Below are 19,131 nucleotides of genomic sequence, written 5' to 3' on the forward strand. Positions count from 1 at the left end.
CCATGAAACCCACTGGGTGACTTTGGGCAAGTCACATGCTCTCAGCCTCAGGAGAAGGCAATGGCAAACCTCCTCTCAATAAATCTTGCAAAGAAAACCCCACAACCTTAGAAATGACTTGAAGGCACCCAACAGCAGTGGGATTGCCTTCTTTGGAGGTTTTTAAGCAGAGGCTGGATGGCCATCTGTCCCAGGGAGTACTTTGACTGTGTCTCTGTGCACGGCAGGGAGGTGGACTGGATGCTCCTTGGGGTCTCTTCCAAGTCTAGGATTCTAGGATTCCAATTCTGTGATGATGCATCCCCCCCCCCCCCCATGAAAGCGTTGTAGAAATGTGAAGCAACAATGAGGGACGATCGGCATTTGGAAGGAGGTATTTTCTACTAGTGGCTTGATTTCACTTAACTCCACAGAGAACAAATGGTTATGGAATAAATGGGCAAAATGAGCCAAGCCTCAGGGCTCAGGGAACAGATTCAGGCGCTCTTTTTGGGTCTCTTGATGCCAAGGGCCCACTTTCCTTGCCTTTCCCCTTTCTCTGGGTCTTTTGACTGCCTTGTCGCATGGGATGAACCCACTGGGTTGCTTTGGCAACGGGTTGCAATCACGGCTTTTGAAGCTGGTTGTGCTGTTTCAAGTGGCTTCTTTGACTGCTGGGTGGGTCGCAGGTGGGTGCCATCCTCCAAACAGCCTTTGAAATGGCTAATCTGCAGGTGGCCTGGACTAGTTTAGCAGCTGCTATGCTTGGAATTACACACCCTCTTGCCTTGGCACAGAACTTGGCATTGTTCGGTTAAAGGGCTAACACATTGCCATTAATTGTTAATCAGTGTGCTTCTTTCTGCGCCACAGAGATCTCCACCACCCCCTTCCTTCCTTCCTTCCTTCCTTCCTTCCTTCCTTCCTTCCTTCCTCTTTCTTTCTTTCTTTCTTTCTTTCTTTTATATTGAAAAGCATGAAAAGCAGAACTGCACTTTTCTTTGAAATGAGGCACACAGTAGCCACATGTCTTACTTTTGGTGATCATATCATAATTATCCCATGGTGCTTCTTTAAAACCAGAAACGGCTTCTGGTAAATGACTTCAGATAAATTTGAGAGAACCAGTGTTGCATGGTGGTTTGAGCATTGGGCTGCAACTCTGGAGACCAGGGTTCGATTCCAATCTCAGCCATGAAACCCACTGGGTGACCCTCGGGCAAGTCACTCTCTCTCATCCTCAGGGGAAGACAATGGCAAAACCTCCTCTGAACAAATCTGGCCAAGAAAACCCCATGGTAGGATCCCCTTAGGGTCACCATTAATCAGAAACGACTCTAAGGCATCCCACACAATACACACAAATTAATTTAAGCTTTTTACATGGATAGGTATATGATACTAACATAACTGAGGAACGTGAAGCTGAAACATGTGATGCTTTATTAATATAGGGCCATACAGACAGGCCAGAATAAAGCTGCTTTGGGTCACTTTGGAGATATGCTGTTTAAACGATACAAGCATCTTTAGAGGCCAGAAGTGGCACCAAAGCTGCATTCCAGTCCATAGGACTGGAGCATGGCTTTGGCACAGCTTCTGGCCTCTTAGGACGAATACATCATTTAAACAGCATACCTCGAAAGTGACTCGAAGCAGCTTTATTTTGGCCTGTCTGTATGGGCCCATAAATATCTGTTTTCAGTCACTTGATGGAATCTCGTTTCATTGTTATGGGAATCTACATGGACAGAGGTGTTCAGCTGCTTTATTTTTTGGAATAAACATATTGATAGAATCATAGAATCATAAAGTTGGAAGAGACCACAAGGGTCATCTAGACCAACCCCCTGCCATGCAGGAACTCTCAATCAAAGCATACCCCACATATATTTGGGTATATTAATATTTCTAGAAGCCAAGATGATCAAATTGAGGCAGTCATACTTTGGCCACATCATGAGACAACTCATTCGAAGAGACAGTAATGCTGGGGAAGGTGGAGGGAAGTAGAAAGAGAGAAAGACCACATGCCAGATATATAGACTAAGTCAGGGAGGTCATGGACCTGAATCTACAAGACATAAGCAGAGACATGGAAGACAGAGGGTCTTGAAGATATCTTATCCACAGGGTCGCCATGCATCAAGGCTGAGTCAAGGGTAGTTACCAGCAACAATTTTACAACTTGGAAAACCCCCTGTTGTGTGCTTCCAAGTCATTTTCAGTTTATAGAGACCCTACAATGGATCGTTCACGGGTTTTCTTGGCAAGCTTTGTTTTAAATGGAACTCTAATGAGTCATGCCTTCTCATGATGTGGCCAAAGCATGACAGCCTCAATATGATCATCTTGGCTTCTAGAGCATTGGCTGACCTTGGACAAGTCGCGCTCTCTCAGCCTCAAGGGAAGGCAATGGCCAACCCCCTCTGAACTAATCTTGCCAAGAAAACCCCATGATAGGTTTGCTTTGGGGTCACTGTAAATTGGAAATGACTTGAAGGCACACAACATGCACATTTCTGCTTTAAAGCAGCTGCATAGTGTAGTGGTCTGAGTATTGGACTTGAATTGTGGAAGACCAGGGTTTGAATCCCCACTTGGCCATGGAAACCCAATGAGTGAACTTGGGCAAATCACACTTTCTGAACCTCAGAGGAAGGCAAATGCAAACCCCCTCTGAACAAATCTTACCAAGAAAATCCTGTGATAGTGTCACCTTAGGGTTGCCATGTCAGATGTTACTTGAAGGCACACAACCACAACTACATAAAGCAGTTAAAAACATTTTGAAATATGGCTAAAACAGAAGCTTTGTTAAGTGAGGGAATGAGTATCAATAAATCTTAAACAGATCACTCTTAAAGGTAGGTTTAAAAGGGTTTGTCTGTGGTTCTAACACTGCTTTTTCTCACTATCTTCGCTCCGCACCTTGCCAGCTCTTTGTGATCGACAACGGCGCTGACGACTGGCGGATTGCCATGACCTATGAGCGCATCCTATACATCAGCTTGGAGATGCTGGTTTGCGCCATCCACCCCATCCCCGGGGAGTACCGGTTCTTTTGGACGGCCCGGCTGGCCTTCTCCTACACGCCTTCGCAGGCGGAGGCGGATGTGGACATCATCCTCTCTATCCCCATGTTCCTGCGCCTCTACCTGATCGCCCGGGTCATGCTGCTGCACAGCAAGCTCTTCACGGACGCTTCCTCCCGCAGCATTGGCGCCTTGAACAAGATCAACTTCAACACCCGTTTTGTCATGAAGACCCTCATGACCATCTGTCCCGGGACTGTGCTGCTGGTCTTCAGCATCTCCTTGTGGATCATTGCCGCCTGGACGGTGCGTGTGTGCGAGAGGTGAGCTTGCGTGTGGTGCACATTGAGCTCCATGGATGTGCCGTAGAAAAGGCTATGTGTGTGGGCATCTGCACCATGAAATTGGGCCTCCTGGCAGAAGGGGAAGCAACCTCCTTTCTGGCACCTGATAGGAATGGTGCAAGGGGTGGGTAAGTGTGGAGGGTTTTGACCCATTTTTGCTTGGGTTTGGGGGAAAAATATTGCCTGGGAATAATAAAAAAATGGAGATCTGGGATTTGGGGGGGTGCTTTGAAGCCCCCCAAAATGTAGCCCCTTAGGCCATATGCAGCCTATGCATTGTATATTCCCCACTTCTGAAGCAAAAGTGGCTCTTAATGTAATAATCACTTAGTGGCCACTTTGCTTGTAGTGTTTTTAGCAAAATGCTATTGGATTTCTATTTTGGCTTTCTTTCTTTCTTTCTTTCTTTCTTGTCTTGCCTTTCCCCAAAAACCTGGGATTCAAGGCAACTTGCCAAAATGAAAACAAATACAGAAAAAGCACATTACCCATCCTGCAGACGGCTTTTTTGATGGAGTTTATCCTCCTTTAATGCAGTCTTCGTTTTCCTACTACCTTCCACTTTTCCAAGAATTATTATCTTTTCTATGCCCAATTTTAGTCATTTTCGCTTCTAGGGTGAGTTCAGACTTGATGCATTTATTGGTCTTTTGGGTAGCCCATGGTATCTATAGAATTCTTCTTCAGCAAAACATTTCAAATGAGTAAATTCTCTTTCTGTCAGCTTCACTGTCCAGCTTTCACAGCCATTCACAGAAACTGGAAATATAATGGCACGGACAATCCTAACTTTAGTATTCAGTCATATATCTTTACACTTTAGGATCTTGTGTAGTTCTTTTATAGGAGACATTAAGGTCGCCTATGGAAGAACTACACAAGACCCCGAAGTGTAAAAATACTAAATTTTTCTGATTTCTTGACAACAGCCCCATTTTGGTTACATAAGGCTGTATCCACAAATAATCCAGATTTGACACCACTTTAACTGTCATGGCTCAATGACATGGAATTTATTAAGACATGGCAGTGCCACAAGAAACTACAATGCCATCACATGGAGCCATGGCAATTACAATGGTGTCAACCTGGATTATTTCTGCAGCGGGGACAGTTTCATGATCTTCGTTATCTAATTTAAACTTATTTGAGTCTTCTTGTAGCTGTTATTTATTTTTTCTTAATATTCAGCTGTAACTCTGCTTTTCAACATTCATCCTCAAGTAGTTGTACCAATGGAAATGAGTGCTAGTTTTCTGTCCCTGGAACCCTTCAGGGGCCAGACAGTGTGCCAAAAATGCCAACCTCCCTCTACAAAAAATCAGAAGTGGTTGGATGTTCACTTATGGTTTTGAAAAATGGGTATTTTTAATGTTAAATGGTGCAAAGGGAGGGACAACAGGGGGAAAGTGAATGTTCACTTATGGAGGCTTTCAGGAGAGGCCTTTTATCATTTCTTTTTCGCCAGAAAAAGAGTGGTTTGGGGAGTCTTGAGAGGCCAAGCATTCAAAAAACAGCTTTGCCCACTGCTGAAATGTGGCAGCTCAGAAACAGCTGCAGTGTTTAGAAATAACCATTGCATGAACTGGCAATCACACAATAAAAAGACCCACATGTGGAATAAAACAGAAGTAAACTAATCACATCCAGCAGAAACAAGATAGAAGAAAAGATAGTAAACAAATAAGGATATAGCCTAGGTATAGTAACAAATAAAATAGACCACCATTCCCATACCACGGTAGAGTCAGGCTTTCCAAAATGATCTAGAAATCTCCATGGGAAGCTTCGCTCTCATCTGAGGTTAGAGATGGCTAGAGCGGGCAAGGTATCGCCAGTTGAGGTGGGCTGCTGAACCCCGCATCTGATCATTTTTCATAGAGTTTATGTCACTTTTAACACCAGCCCCTTAGAGATCCCTCACACTCCCCCCCAATAAGTATTTATTTATTTGCAGTGGGTCCTTGGTATCTGCTGGGGTTTGGTTTCAGGGCCTCCTATGGATACCAAATCCATGGATGCTCAAGTCCCATTAAATACAATGACATAGTAGAATGGTGTTCCTTATATAAAATGGCAAACTCAAGGTTTGCTTTTTGGAATTTATATATTTTTTGAATACTGTACATAAATGGGTGCTTGAACAGATAAAGAGCCAGTGAATATGGAGGGCTGACTGTATTTTATTTAAAAAATTGTATCAAGAGATCTCAGGGCGGTTTACAAAAATAGCTTAGGAAGAGGTTCCTTAAAAGAAACAAGTGAAAAACAAAGAAGAGTAAAACATGGAATTGGTGTGGATTGCTCAGCATGGATGGAAGCTGGGTAGAAAAGCTGGTTAACTGCTTGATGGCATCTTCCCATCCTCTCCACCTCAACTGAGGATTCATTGATGATTTAGTCATCCTCCTTGCTATGCTTTTGCAATTCATTGGAAGTATCAGTGAAAGGGCACTGGAGTGATATGCCAGACGGTTTTGACCTGGGTTTCTAAAAAGCTTTTGATTAGGTCGCACACCAAAGATTGCTAAACAAACTCAACAATCATAGGATAAGAAGAGTCTTCTCAAGACATTTATAGCGAGGGTTTAAGTGGTCAGGTTTGCTGGTGACACCAGAATGGTGTTCTGTTCCAGAACCAATTGTAGTTCCAGGCTGTCCTAAGACTTTATTTGGTGCTAAAGAGGTTACTACTAGCAGAGGTTACTGCTGTAAAATAAGCTTTAATGGTGGTGAAGATGCAGCAGATGGTCTACGTCAGAGAAGCATCCCAGCCCTTTTGCTGATGGGTCACAGAGTTGCAGAATCATAGAGTTGGAAGAGCCCCCGAGGACCAACCCCATTCTGCCATGCAGGAAAACACAATCAAAGCACCTCTGATAGATGGCCACCCAGCCACTGTTTAAAAGCCTCCAAAGAAGAAGACTCCACCACTCTCCAAGGGAATGTCTTCCACCGTTGAACAGCTCCTACTGTCAGGACATTACTCCTGATGTTGAGGTGGAATCTCTTCTCTTGGAGCTTGAATCCATTGCTCTGGGTGCTATTCTCTGGAGCTGCAGAAAACAAATTTGCTCCATCTTCAATATGACATCCCTTCAAATATTTAAATAGGGCCATCATATCACCTCAAAGCCAATGGTAGAACTCCGACACTAAATAATTAATTCAACCCTGACTATCCCAGACCTTTTAACAGTTTTCCTGTAGCTGGCTTGGGATGGGATTATTATTATTATTATTGTTATTGTTATTATTATTATTATTACATTTTATTTATAAAGCACTGTAAATTTGCACAGCGCTGTAAATAGAATGGATAAAATCAATAAGATTATTGCACCCAGATGCACACCAAGCAAGACCAATGGAAGATGGGCTCCCAAGGGTTATCTAGTGCAGAAGCAAATGAAGAAAACCAGCGTGTGCAAACATGACCCATCCCTCCCCATTATTTATGAGAACAGTATAAGCAGGTTAATGATGGAGGAAAATTCATTCTTCCAGTCCATTCTTTTCTCATCCTCAGACTGCTAGGCTACTGCAAACAAAGTGAGGATCAAACTCAGGAATAAAATCAATCCTTTCTGAACCACTGAATAGCTGTTCCCATTCAGCCATGATTCTAACCTAAAATCCATCTGCCTAGTGGCAGAGACACCCCTACACACACACACACACACACACACACACACACACACACACACACGTGGCCAGAACAAAAAGAGATTGCAAAGAACTCCAAAAGTATCTCTCCAAAATGAGAAATGAAATCAGGTGCAAGGAAGCATAAAGTGATATGTATTTGGGTCAAAGACCTCATTTTTCATATTTGCATTGATGGGATCAGAACTGCAGTCACTGACCAAGAAGGGGAACTTGCAGTTGTACTGAGTAGCTTGACAAAAAGGTCAACTCAGTGTGCCACTGCTCTAAAAAGGACATAAATAGAAATGGAATTGAAACTAATGCAGGGAGAAATGTAAGATATTACACTTAGGGAGAAAAAAAATGAAACAACAGATATAAGATGAAGGACACCTAGCTGAACAAGACTACACATGAAAGGGATCTAGGAGTCTTAGTGGACCACAAGTTGAACATGAGTCAACAGTGTGATGCAGCAGCTAAAAAAGCCAATGCTGCATCAATAGAAATATAGTGCCTATCTAGGTCAAGGGAAGTAATGGTACCACTCTGTTCTGTTTGGTCAGGCAATACTGTGCCCAATTCTGAATACCACAATTCAAAAAGGATGTGGACAAGTTGGAGCGTGTCCAGAGGAGGGTGACCAAAATGGTGAAGGGTCTGGAAACTATAAAGCCCATGAGGATATGGGGTATGTTTATCCTGGAGAAGAGAAGGTTAAGAGGTGATATGATAGCCCTGTTCAAATATATGAAGGGATGCCATATTGAGGAGGCAGCAAGCTTGTTTTCTGCTGCTCCAGAGAATAGGATCCAGAACAATGGATGCAAGGTACAGGATAGCCCTGTTTAAGTATTTGAAGGGAGTTATATTCCTTTGTTTAAGGACATATTGAAGATTCAACAAGTAGTTTTCTGCTGCTCCAGAGACTAGAACATAGAGCAATGGGCTCAAGGTATAGGAAACGAGATTCCACCTCAACATTAGAAGGAACCTCCTGACAGTAAGAGCTGTTTGACAGTGGAATATACTCCCTGGGAGTATAGTGGAGTCTCCTTTGGAGGTTGTGGTCAGTTCCAGGGAGGTTAAATAGCTGAGAGAGCAGCTGATACAGAATACTGGCCAGGATGTACAGTTCCTATCACCACACTTACAAAAAAGAAAGGAAGAGTTGAAAAAGATACAGAAGAATGCAACTGGAATGATCATGGGACTGAAACAACTATCTTGTGAGGGCAGATAGCAATGTTTGGGAGCTGTTTAGCTTTGAAAACATGGGGAAATAAGGAAAAACACAAAAGAGGTGTATAAAAGCATTCATCATGGGGATGAAATAGATAGAGACGTGGTTTATTCTCTTATATATCTTTATGTGTCCCGAATCTCCACAACGCTTAGCTTGAGTAGATGACCTTAGGTTCTAACCTGAGGTCATCTGCTAAAGATAAAGGCTGTGGAGATTCGAGACAGATACAGATAAATGTATGGACCTGCCAGAGTCTTCAGATCCCTATGGGAAGGCTTCTTCTTGGTCCGACCACCATCACAGAACTGTCCGGTGGGACATGGAGAGAGTTTTCTCAAGGTGTGGAAATCCCTTCCACGGGAGACTGGGCTAGCTTCCATCTGTTCTCCATTTTCCAGCAGGCAGAGAAACCTTTCACTTTAAAAACACATTTGATGGTTATTTGGTTTGAAACAATCATTTTTATGGGGAGGATGTCTTGCATTTTTCACTTTATTGTTACGGTTTGAAACAATTTTACACCTTTTAAAAAAAATTAATGGCATTTTAATGGGAAAGCTTGTGCAAATGTGTTCTAAGGTTTTTTTGTGATCAGGTGCTTTAGTGTTTTTGTAAGCTGCTGGGAGAAAGGTGGAATACATTCGGCTCCCCATATCCCCCAATTCTTTATCCATGGATTCAAGCATCCATGGCTTGAAAATATTCCAAAAAAAGTATAAATTCCAAATTCTAAACACTGATTTTGCCATTTTACATAAGGAACACCATTTTACTCTGCCATTGTATCTAATGGGATTTGAGCATCCCCAGATTTTGCTATCCTCAGGGGGTCCTGGAACCAAACTCCAGCTCATTTGCTACTGTATAAATAAATGAAATAAGTACTTCTTTACCCAGTGCATACTGGGACTGTGGAACTCACTGCTACAATAGGCAGCAAGAGCTGCCAACTTGAATGGCTTTAAAAGAGGGCTGGTCATACAAGTGGTGAATGGGGCCATCCATGGCTGCTGGTCAGGATGGCTCTAGGTCAGCTCCAGAACTAGAGGCACTAAGCCTCTGTGTATGAGTTGCTGTAACCTGAGATGGAGGATGCTGTTGTACTCGTATCCCACAGGCAGCTAATGGGACACTACATGAAAAGAATGTGGGGCTGGAGAGGGCTTTGGTCAGATCCAACATGTCTCTTCCTTTGTTATTGTCCTGGAAGAGGAAAATTGCATTTGGCACAAGAGGCCTTCTGCTCCATTCTTTTGGCTCCTGGGGGAGTTGGGTGGGAGCCAGCTCTCTCCAAAGTGCTCCTTCTGTTCTGTGAAACCATTTGGACCCTTGGCACATGCACTCTCTGCCTGGCTGATCATCCGTTCCTGACAAATGGTTCCTGTCCCACCTTACTTCCCAATGCTGTGCGTGTGTCTGTTGTGGAAAGGGGACGGAGAGCAGGGAGGAAATCATTTTTTCCAGGGTGAAGCAACAGGCTTCTGCACAACATCTTCCCAGCTTGTTTTCCCTTGATGGCCAATTTTGCAACTAGGATTGCCAATGTGAAAATTGGAGGGGGCTCTTGCGTATCTTTGACAGTTGCAGAGAAGAAGACATTTCAGCACGTGTTTCTTGTCATGCCACCAGAGAAAAAGCAACACCTGCAGACATTCCCCCTTTCTACCCAACCATTAAAGGTAGAGTCCTTTGCAGTTTTCACTTTAGCAACTCTGATTGCAGTACAACTGGGAGGAAAACAGGCAGGAGGTAGGTGGGTTAAGGAGGATTCTCCTTTCGTGAATCGTCTTGTCTGCTGGATTTACATGACTTACGTGGGAGCAAGGGTATGCTGAAATAAAAGGATGGTTCTGTCCCCTGCTGTCCCCCCCCCCATTCATGCAGCAGCAGTGAAATTCACAACATATTCAAAATACTGCAGGTGTGCTAATGGGAATGGGGTGAGCGGATGTGGCATTCTGGGCACCATGATTCAAAAAGGATGTTGAGAAGCTAGAGCATGTCCAGAAATGGTGAAGGGTCTGGAAACCATGTCCTATGAGGTGAGACTTAGGAAGCTGGAGATGTTTAGCCTGGAGAAGAGAAGGTTAAAGGGTGATATGATAGCCCTGTTTAAATATTTGAAGGGATGTTATATTGAGGATGGATCATGCTTGGTTTCTGCTGCTCCAGACAATAGGACATGGAGCGATGGATTTATGGAGCTGGGGATGTTTAGCCTGGAGAAGAAATAGTTGATATGATAGCTCTGTTTAAGTATTTGGAGTCATATTGAGGATGGAGCAAGCTTGGTTTCTGCTGCTCCAGAGAATAGGACCCAGAACAATGGAAGCAAACTACTGGAAAAAAGATTCCACTTAAACATTTGGGCACTTCCTAACAGTAAGAGCTGTTCAACAGTGGAAGATACTCCCTCGGAGTGTGGAGGCCTCTCCTTTGGAGGCTTTTAAACAGAGGTTGGATGGCCATCTGTCACAGGGGTTGCTTTGACTGTTTCTTCCTGCATGGCAGGGGATTGAGCTGGATGGCCCTTGGGATCCCTTCCAACTCTGTGATTCTATGATTCTAACAAGGTACACAGTCTTGTCTTGTCCCTGGCACTTCTCAGGACATGGAGAGTGCATTTCCACCTAGTCACACCTGATCCATTCATGCCTCTGTTTAGGGGAAAGGAAAACTTCAAGCCCCCACAGAACTGTCATTCGGAGTAGATTTGAACCCAGGACTTCTCTAAAAAGGATTCTTGCACAATCTGATTCTAGAACCCAGAAGATGAGTCTGGATTTCAGATGGGACAAAGTGGACCAGTGCTTTCTTGTTTCCCAGATATTCTGAGCCAGATGGCACACAGGGGTGCTGAATGAAAAGGAACTTTATGGGCACTCAGCTTGAGAGTGCCACCTGCTGCGTTTTAAATTCTCCATCCTGGCCATGCGCATCCAGAGACTCGCATCAAGATCTGTAGGGCAGGTGGGTGCAGGAGAGTGTGTTAAGCGAAGATGAAGCTTAGACAAGGGAAGCCATCTTTAATTGTGTGTAAATCTACAGCGCTATATAAATAAAGTATTATTATTATTATTATTATTATTATTATTATTATTATTATTATTATTGACTGGTTTGGCTGTTTAAACAGGTGCTTTGGGATTGCTAGATCAGGCTTCCTCTGCACTTGTGCAAAGTGCTAAGGAACCACAGTCTGCCTTGTACAGTCAGAGAAACAGGCAATGCTAGCAGGCTGGCTAGAGTTCCCTCACTGAGTATTGTGGAAGCATTATTAAGCCCATCATCAGTATCAAAGATTGTCACTTTTCTTCCCCATTCCTCACCCACACAGCAAAGGTAATGTTGATTTTCTCACTGCTGTTCTGGGAGTTGTTTTCCATCTCCTAGTTTGAAAATTTAGTGCTTGCTCCTTCTCTCTGACACATACACACAGTCTCAGGAAACAAGAGCCAAATGATCTGCAATCCTCTTTTCTTCTTTGGAGAGAGCATTCCTAGATAATCACTGCCTTAGCCCTTATAGCAGCTTTGGTCTACAGGGGGTTCTCTCCCCACACCTCAAAAAAATCTGATGAGGAAAATAGACACTAGCCTAGGAACCCACTATCTAGAAGCATGCACAACACTGTCTTTTTGGCCACTTCTATATGCATTTACCGCTTCCTATTAAACTGAGGGCCCTTTCACACTGCACAGTTATAGCATTATGATCCCACTTCAGTTGCCACGGCTGCATCCTGTGCAATTCTGGGGTTTGTGGCTTGGGGAGGCATTAGCGCTCTTTGGCGGAGAATTCGAAAGAGCCTTCCCTAAACTGCCACACTCTCTCAGCCTCAGAGGAAGGCCAGGGCAATCCTCCTCTGAACAAATTGTGCACAAGAAGATCCCACGATAGGGTTGCAGTAAGTCAGAAACCTAACAGCAAACTGCAAATCCCAAGATACCATAGGATGAAACCATGGCGGTTAAGGTAGACTCATAGTACTACAGTTGTGTAGTGTGAAAGGGAGCCAGGACATTGAAGCCTGAAAGTCATAAGCAGCCCAGAGCCACCAATCCTGAATAAAATTGGCCTAAAGTGGCGAGTGTTCAGAAGGAATTATTGGTAATTTGGAGTCAGTCGCCTCCAAGCCTTTTTTTAAAGCCACTTCTGGTTCAAAACCAGAAGTGATGAAAAGGCATACCTCTAATCCCTGGTAGTTGTCTAGACCCTATTTTAAACCATGGATGAAAATTTACCAGTGTGCCTTTCTTTCAATAGCCCAGGGCTACTAAAAGCCTTGCAGTGTTAAGCTGGAGAGCAGAGACTTGCCTTCAAGCTGCCCACATCCAACGTCAGATGGATCTTGTTTGGTTTTGGAGGAAAGAAGGTGCAGCTGTTGCCAACTGGATCCCAGATATCCTCCCTTTCCTTCCTTTTCTGTCAGCCTTTCCACCTGATCTTTAAAAAGAACCAAGGGTAATTTTTGGTTGGTTTTTCAGACTATGTGGCCGCGTTCTAGAAGAATTTATTCCTGACATTTTGCCAGCATCTGCGGCTGGCATCGTCAGGGAATGCTGGCATGGAAGTGAGTGGAGTATATATATATATATACTGTGTGACCCTGGGTAGGGAGGAGTGATTTCCATGTTAACATAGTATATATATATACCCACTCTCTCCCATGCCAGCATTCTCTGAAGATGCCAGCCACAGATGCTGGCAAAACGTCAAGAATAAACTCTTCTACAACATGGCCACATAGCCCCAAACCCCCACAACAAACTATGGATGCCAACCATGAAAGCCTTCGACTTCACATCAGAACCAAGGGTGGTTTTTTTGGTTTGTTTTCCTTTTTAATGTTCTTCCTTGATGCATTGGCTCAAATATTTCCACTCATCCTTTTCTGAATTATGGGGTTTAGGTGTATTCATCCTGCCTTAAAAAGAAAACAAACACATACAATCACAATTTAATCACCCACATATCCTGGACGTTAATGAAATATAGGAGCATAAAAGTGAAATATGATGAAGGTGCATACAGAGATATGAACAAACTCTTCCGATGCTCATTTGATACATGGCGCTCTGCGCATTCTGATTTCCACAACGCATGGGGCAGCGGAGGCAAGCACAAGCTCATCTATACAATTCGATCCAATTGTCCCTCATTTAATGTATAAAGATGTAAGAATATGGCAAATTAAGAATGCAGATAAGAGCCTTTTAGTACAGTTTCAGTCTTGGATTTTTGATGTTGTTTGTTCTTGTTTTTTAGAGGTATTCTTATTCTTATTGTGAACCCTACCTTCTTCGCAAGATTGAGACTCAAGGTGGTTTACAAGTTATAATGATAATACAGTTGACCCCCAATAATAATAATAATAATAATAATAATTTTTATTTCTATCCTCCCTCTCCTCGTGGATTGAGGCAGGTTAGAGAAAAAGGGCAAAAATAACAATAAAATACATTATACATTTAAAATTCAGCACAATCCCTTTCTCCCCACCTCCCTCCCTACCCTAAAAATGTCAAAATAAAACAACATAATATAAAAAAACCTAATTAAAATTAATTAAAATTAAGTACTTAAAATTGTTAAAGCTAAGTTAAAAAAATTTATCCACGGATTCAATCATCCACGGCTTGAAAATATATTTTAAAAGGTATACATTCCAAATAACAAACCTTGATATTTTATGTAAGGGGCATCATTTTACTGTGCCATTGCATTTAATGGGACTTGGGCATCCATGGATTTTTGTTTTCCTGGAACCAAATGCCAGCGGATAACAAGGACCCACAGCAATATAGTTAAAAAGAGTGGTATGCCAGTTTTTGAATTATGCAGGGCTCTTCTTCAAATAGGCAAATAGGTTTGGAGTGACATAGAAATTTGCATCATGGCAAAAATCATTTCAGGTCTTCATCTGCTGGGATGGGACAGACAACCGAGTTATGGCCCAGCCTAAAGTGGGTGATGCCAACATAAAAGAGGATAAAGTTAGAAGAGATGTGGTCAGAGAGAGAAGAGAAGGACACAGTCCTATTCTTTCAGGACTACTAACTGTGTAATGGTAAAATTGGTCGACAGAGAGTCTGGAGATCAGAAATGTGGGGAGCTGGTGTGTCATATCCACCATTGGCATGTTCCTCTACTGTTTCTAGATGCCAGCTGGGGATGTATTTCAAAAACAACTGGATCCCACACAGTAGACTGAGAATAAATGGAGTGGGTGGGCTACAGAAGTCAAAGAGAATTGCTTTGGGGCTCAAAAGAAGAAGCATTTTAAAAGGATCTCTGTTCCCTACTAGATTAAACTATTGTTCTGGCTGCACCTCTTCCTCCCTCCCTGTTTGCAGGCAGAAGGACACAAAGCAGCATATGTTAATACAAAGGTTGGGCCCTTATGGCCCTCCAAATGTTGGTGGATGCAGACATCCAGGCTAGTAGGGTTGTTACTGTTGTTATGGGTCTTCAAGTGGATACCAACTCATGGCAACCCTCTCTTACGGTTTTTATGGGGGGGGGGTATTTGGAGGAGGTTGGCCATTGCTTCCTTTGAGGCTGAGAGAGTGCGACTTGCTCAAAGTCATCCAGTGGATTTCCAGGGCTGAGTAGGGATTTGAACCCTGGTCTGACAGGGTCCGGTGTAATTTGCTAACATTTTTGTATGTAGTTTAATCTGTATTTGTTTTAAATTTGTGAGTTGTCTTATGGTGGATAAAAGGTGGAATAATAATAATAATAATAATAATAATAATAATAATAATAATCATCCCACCTATTATTATTATTATTATTATTTGTGTTTTTATTTGTTTTGTATGTCTTTTAATTTTTTTATAGTGTTTAAATTTTAAATGTTTTAGTGTTTAATGCTGGGACTTGTAATTGTGTTAACATTTTTATTGTAAACGTTTTCAATTTGCTGGTTTTGGAAGCCACTTTGGGTCCCACTTTGGGAGAAAGGCAGCATATCAATCAATCAAGTAAGTAAATAATAGGCCCCATACAGACTGCCAAAATAAAGCTGCTTTGGGTCATTTTGGAGGTATACTGTTTAAATGATGCATGCATCCTAAGAGTCCGGAAGCCGTGCCAAAGCTGTGCTCCAGTCCTTAGGACTGGATTGTGGCTTTGACGTGGCTTCTGGACACTTAGGACACATGCATCATTTAAACAGTATACCTCCAATGTGACCCAAAGCAGCTTTATTTTGCCCTGTCTATATGGAGCCAATAGTAAATTCATTTAATTTATATCCCACTTTTCTCCTTGTACAGGACCCATAGAGGCTTACGAAAAGACTTGGTGCTCAGCAAGTAGACATGTATATGTTTATGTATGCATGCATGTATGTATAAAAACAGAATACTATTTTAAAACTTGTTCCTACAAAAGTTAATAAGCAATTCAACAGTTCACTTAAAAACACAAGCTTAAAACAATGTATAGTGGGTTGTTGTTATCTGCTTGGGATCCCCCGTGGATAACAAAATCCATGGATGCTCAAGTCCCATTAAATACAATGGCAGAGCAAAATGTGTCCCTTATATAAAATGCAAAGTCAAAGGTTTGCTATTTGGAATTTATAATTTTTTTGAATATTTTCAATCTGTGGATACTTGAATCTGTGGATAAGAAATCCGTGGATCAGGAAGACCGACTGTGGTACACAATTGAAACACGGTAAAAAAAAAAGAAGATAAAATCATATAAATAATCATTTTTAAAAAAAGATAAAATCAGATAAATGAAAAATAAAAATAGATAAAAACTCCACCCACCGAATGCTCTTTGTGTCACATTAATAATGATGATGATGATATATCATATAATAATAATAAATAATAGATTATGATATACTGATGATGGAAGCTGGCCTGTTTGGAGGGTCTTTTTCAGCAATGGATGGGAGTAAGGGCAAATGGGGATGGGCCAGTTATGGGGCTGGGATTGATCCATAGACCTACCACAAGCCTCTTCCCAGGATCTGAGATCCAAGCACACTGTCTGCTTCTCCTGAGTGTATTTTGTAACTAAACACCCCCAACTTTTTTCCTTGCCAACAGTTAGTAATGCTCAGTGGACTGATGGAATCAGAGTTTGCAGGATCAGGGCATCATCGGTATATTTCTAAAACTGGGGGAGGAATGGATTTTACTACCAATGAGATGTTGTTGTGAATTATCCCTCCTAGCGACCTATTTCCAGCTGGCTGGGCCCTGATCAAGCAGTTAAGATCCAGCGGCTTTACAAAAGACCTGTTTCAATGGTTGATAAAAATTGCTAGAGCAGATTTTGCGAGGGCTGACACTCATAGAATCATAGAGTTGGAAGAGACCACAAGGGCCATCCGGTCCAACCCCATTCTGCCATGCAGGAACTCTCAGTCAAAGCATCCCTAACATAAGGCCATCCAGCCTCCGTTTAAAGACCTCCAAAGAAGGAGACTCCACCAAACTCCAAATGAGTGTCTGCCACTGCCAAACAGGCCTTACTGTCAGGAACTTCCTCCTAATGTTGAGCTGGAATCTCTTTTCCTGGAGCTTGCATCCATTGTTCCATGTTCTATTCTCTGGAGCAGCAGAAAACAAGCTTCTCCATCCTCAATATGACATCCCTTCAAGTATTTAAACAGGGCTATCATATCACCTCTTAACGTTCTCTTCTCTGACACTGGGGGACTGCCTTTTAACATTTGCTTCAGGGAGCTGTCTTAATGGATGTCCGTAGTTTAGACTGCACCATTACACCAGAAGCTGGTTATTTCATTGGGATGAAGGTCAGTTTTCATCCGGTGCCTCTACACAGACCACACTGGCACATCTGGGCACAGACACCATTTGGGGCAGATTTATTCTGTTTCAGTTGCACAGTGAATTTACTCTGTTTTGTTCCAGTTTTTTAAGGTGCTGAACCTATTTATTGAATTAGATTTAGCACCTTGCAGGTGGACCACCTTTCTTTCACGATAACTTCCAGCTGCCCCCAGTAATGTAGTACTTTCCTTTTAAAAAGCAACTTCCCTAGCTTTGCCATTGCAAAAGTTGAAGCCGCTTTATGGAAACACTTTGGATACCACTAGGGTAGGTCCTAACCATGCCTGTTCAGTTTCATCACAGTCACCCTCTATTTCCCTGGTAGGTATCACGACCAGCAAGACGTTACCAGCAACTTCTTGGGTGCCATGTGGCTCATCTCCATCACCTTCCTCTCCATCGGCTACGGCGACATGGTCCCGAACACATACTGCGGCAAAGGCGTCTGTCTGCTCACGGGCATCATGGTAAGCGCCTTGCGTTACATCCTAAGGCATAATTGAAAACAGCATTCATTCATATGGAAATAGTTCATTTGAACTAGCAGCATGATCTGTGACTTGTTGTTTTGAGAAGGGATAGCAAGGGGACTGTGATGGTATTTTTGTAAACCTGTCGGTTGTCCTTACCTATTTTGTTGTTCAAGTAATGTTTACTTGTTGGATTTCAGAAAGCCATATGGGGAGACTTTTGACCCATTTCATAGAATCCTAGAGTTGGAAGAGACTCCAAGGGCCATCCAGTCCAATCCCATTCTGCCATGCAGGAACTCACAATCAAAGTATCCTCAACCAATGGCCATCCAGCCTCTGCTTAAGAACCTCCAAAGAAGGAGATGCCACCACATTGACCAGTTTTGTTCAATGTTTTGTTTTAAAGTGTATTTCTTTTCTGTAAAAACAAAGAAGCAGAAGTAGCAATGGATTAATAATACAATTGAACCCATCATTAAAGTAATAGGTACAGTGTTGCCAACAAGCCTCAAAGATATTCCCCGGAATGCTTTACCAAAATCCCCGGAATTTCCCAATGTTTATTATTATTATTATTATTATTATTATTATTATTCAGCCAAAATCCCTAGAAAGAAATTAATTCTGGGGAATTCCCCAGAAATTGGCGACCTTGAACATGTGACAAAAGTAACGTTACTTCTAAAAAATAACCTCCAAAGCTTTAAATGGTGGTGTGTCTCTCTCTGTGTGTCCTATTCCGCAATCTTATTGACTGCATTCTCTCTGCCAACATACACATGTGTATCTCAGTGGCATGGAATGGTTGCTAAAGTGAAACGGTGTATACAGAGTTGATTGAACAGAGATGTAGTGTATGGCCCTGCTAGCTGGTGCACTGAGGCTTACTTCTAAGAAGACATGGTGTAAAATTGAGGTCTGCTTTGCACAAAGCTGTTGCACAGGGGCTCAGGCCTTGGTGGATATATCTGGAACGGAGGTCGGTTTTGCATGTCTGAAGGCTATTGCACAGTGACTCCTTTCTGAGAAGATGTGCATAAAAGTCAGCTCTACTTTGCATGCCTAAAAGCTGTTACGCAGGAATCCAGTACTGGAAAAGAGCTATTTGAAGGGATGTCATATTGAGGAGGGAGCAAGCTTGTTTTCTGCTGCTCCAGAGAACAGGACCCGGAGCAATGGATGCAAGCTGCAGGAAAAGAGATTCCACCTCAACATGAGGAGGAACTTCCTGACAGTTAGGGCTGTTCGACAGTGGAACAAACTCCCTTGGAGTGTAGTGGAGTCTCCTTCCTTGGAGGTCTTCAAACAGAGGCTGGATGGCCATCTGTCGGGGATGCTTTGATCTGGATTTTCTGCATGGCAGAATGGGGTTGGACTAGATGACCCTTGAGGTCTCTTCCAACTCTATGATTCTTTGTTTTCTATGTATGGTGGGGAAATGGCCAAGGGGCTGAAATCGGAGCAAATTCACTGTACCATTGATATAGAAGCCACCAGCCACCACTTGGTTACTGTACACTGAACCTAAGAATCTAGAACCTGCAGTTGGCAGCTCACCTCTCCTGAAATAAATCCTGTTTCTTTTTA

General features: G+C 42.7%; 1 protein-coding gene across 2 annotated transcripts in view; it reads left to right on the plus strand.

The window, feature by feature from the left end:
* Positions 1-19,131, plus strand: part of KCNN3 (potassium calcium-activated channel subfamily N member 3) — a 114,856-nt gene that overhangs the window by 65,540 nt on the left and 30,185 nt on the right. The window contains exons 3-4 of one of the 2 annotated variants that reach the window (XM_042441066.1): positions 2,919-3,337; positions 17,397-17,538. In XM_042441066.1, the coding sequence (XP_042297000.1) occupies positions 2,919-3,337; positions 17,397-17,538 (561 nt within the window). The remainder of the gene's footprint in view (positions 1-2,918; positions 3,338-17,396; positions 17,539-19,131) is intronic. The other variant, XM_042441067.1, reaches the window with a different exon arrangement.

The sequence above is a fragment of the Sceloporus undulatus genome, chromosome 9, assembly GCF_019175285.1.
Source record: "Sceloporus undulatus isolate JIND9_A2432 ecotype Alabama chromosome 9, SceUnd_v1.1, whole genome shotgun sequence".
In the NCBI taxonomy this organism is placed as follows: Eukaryota; Metazoa; Chordata; class Lepidosauria; order Squamata; family Phrynosomatidae; genus Sceloporus; species Sceloporus undulatus.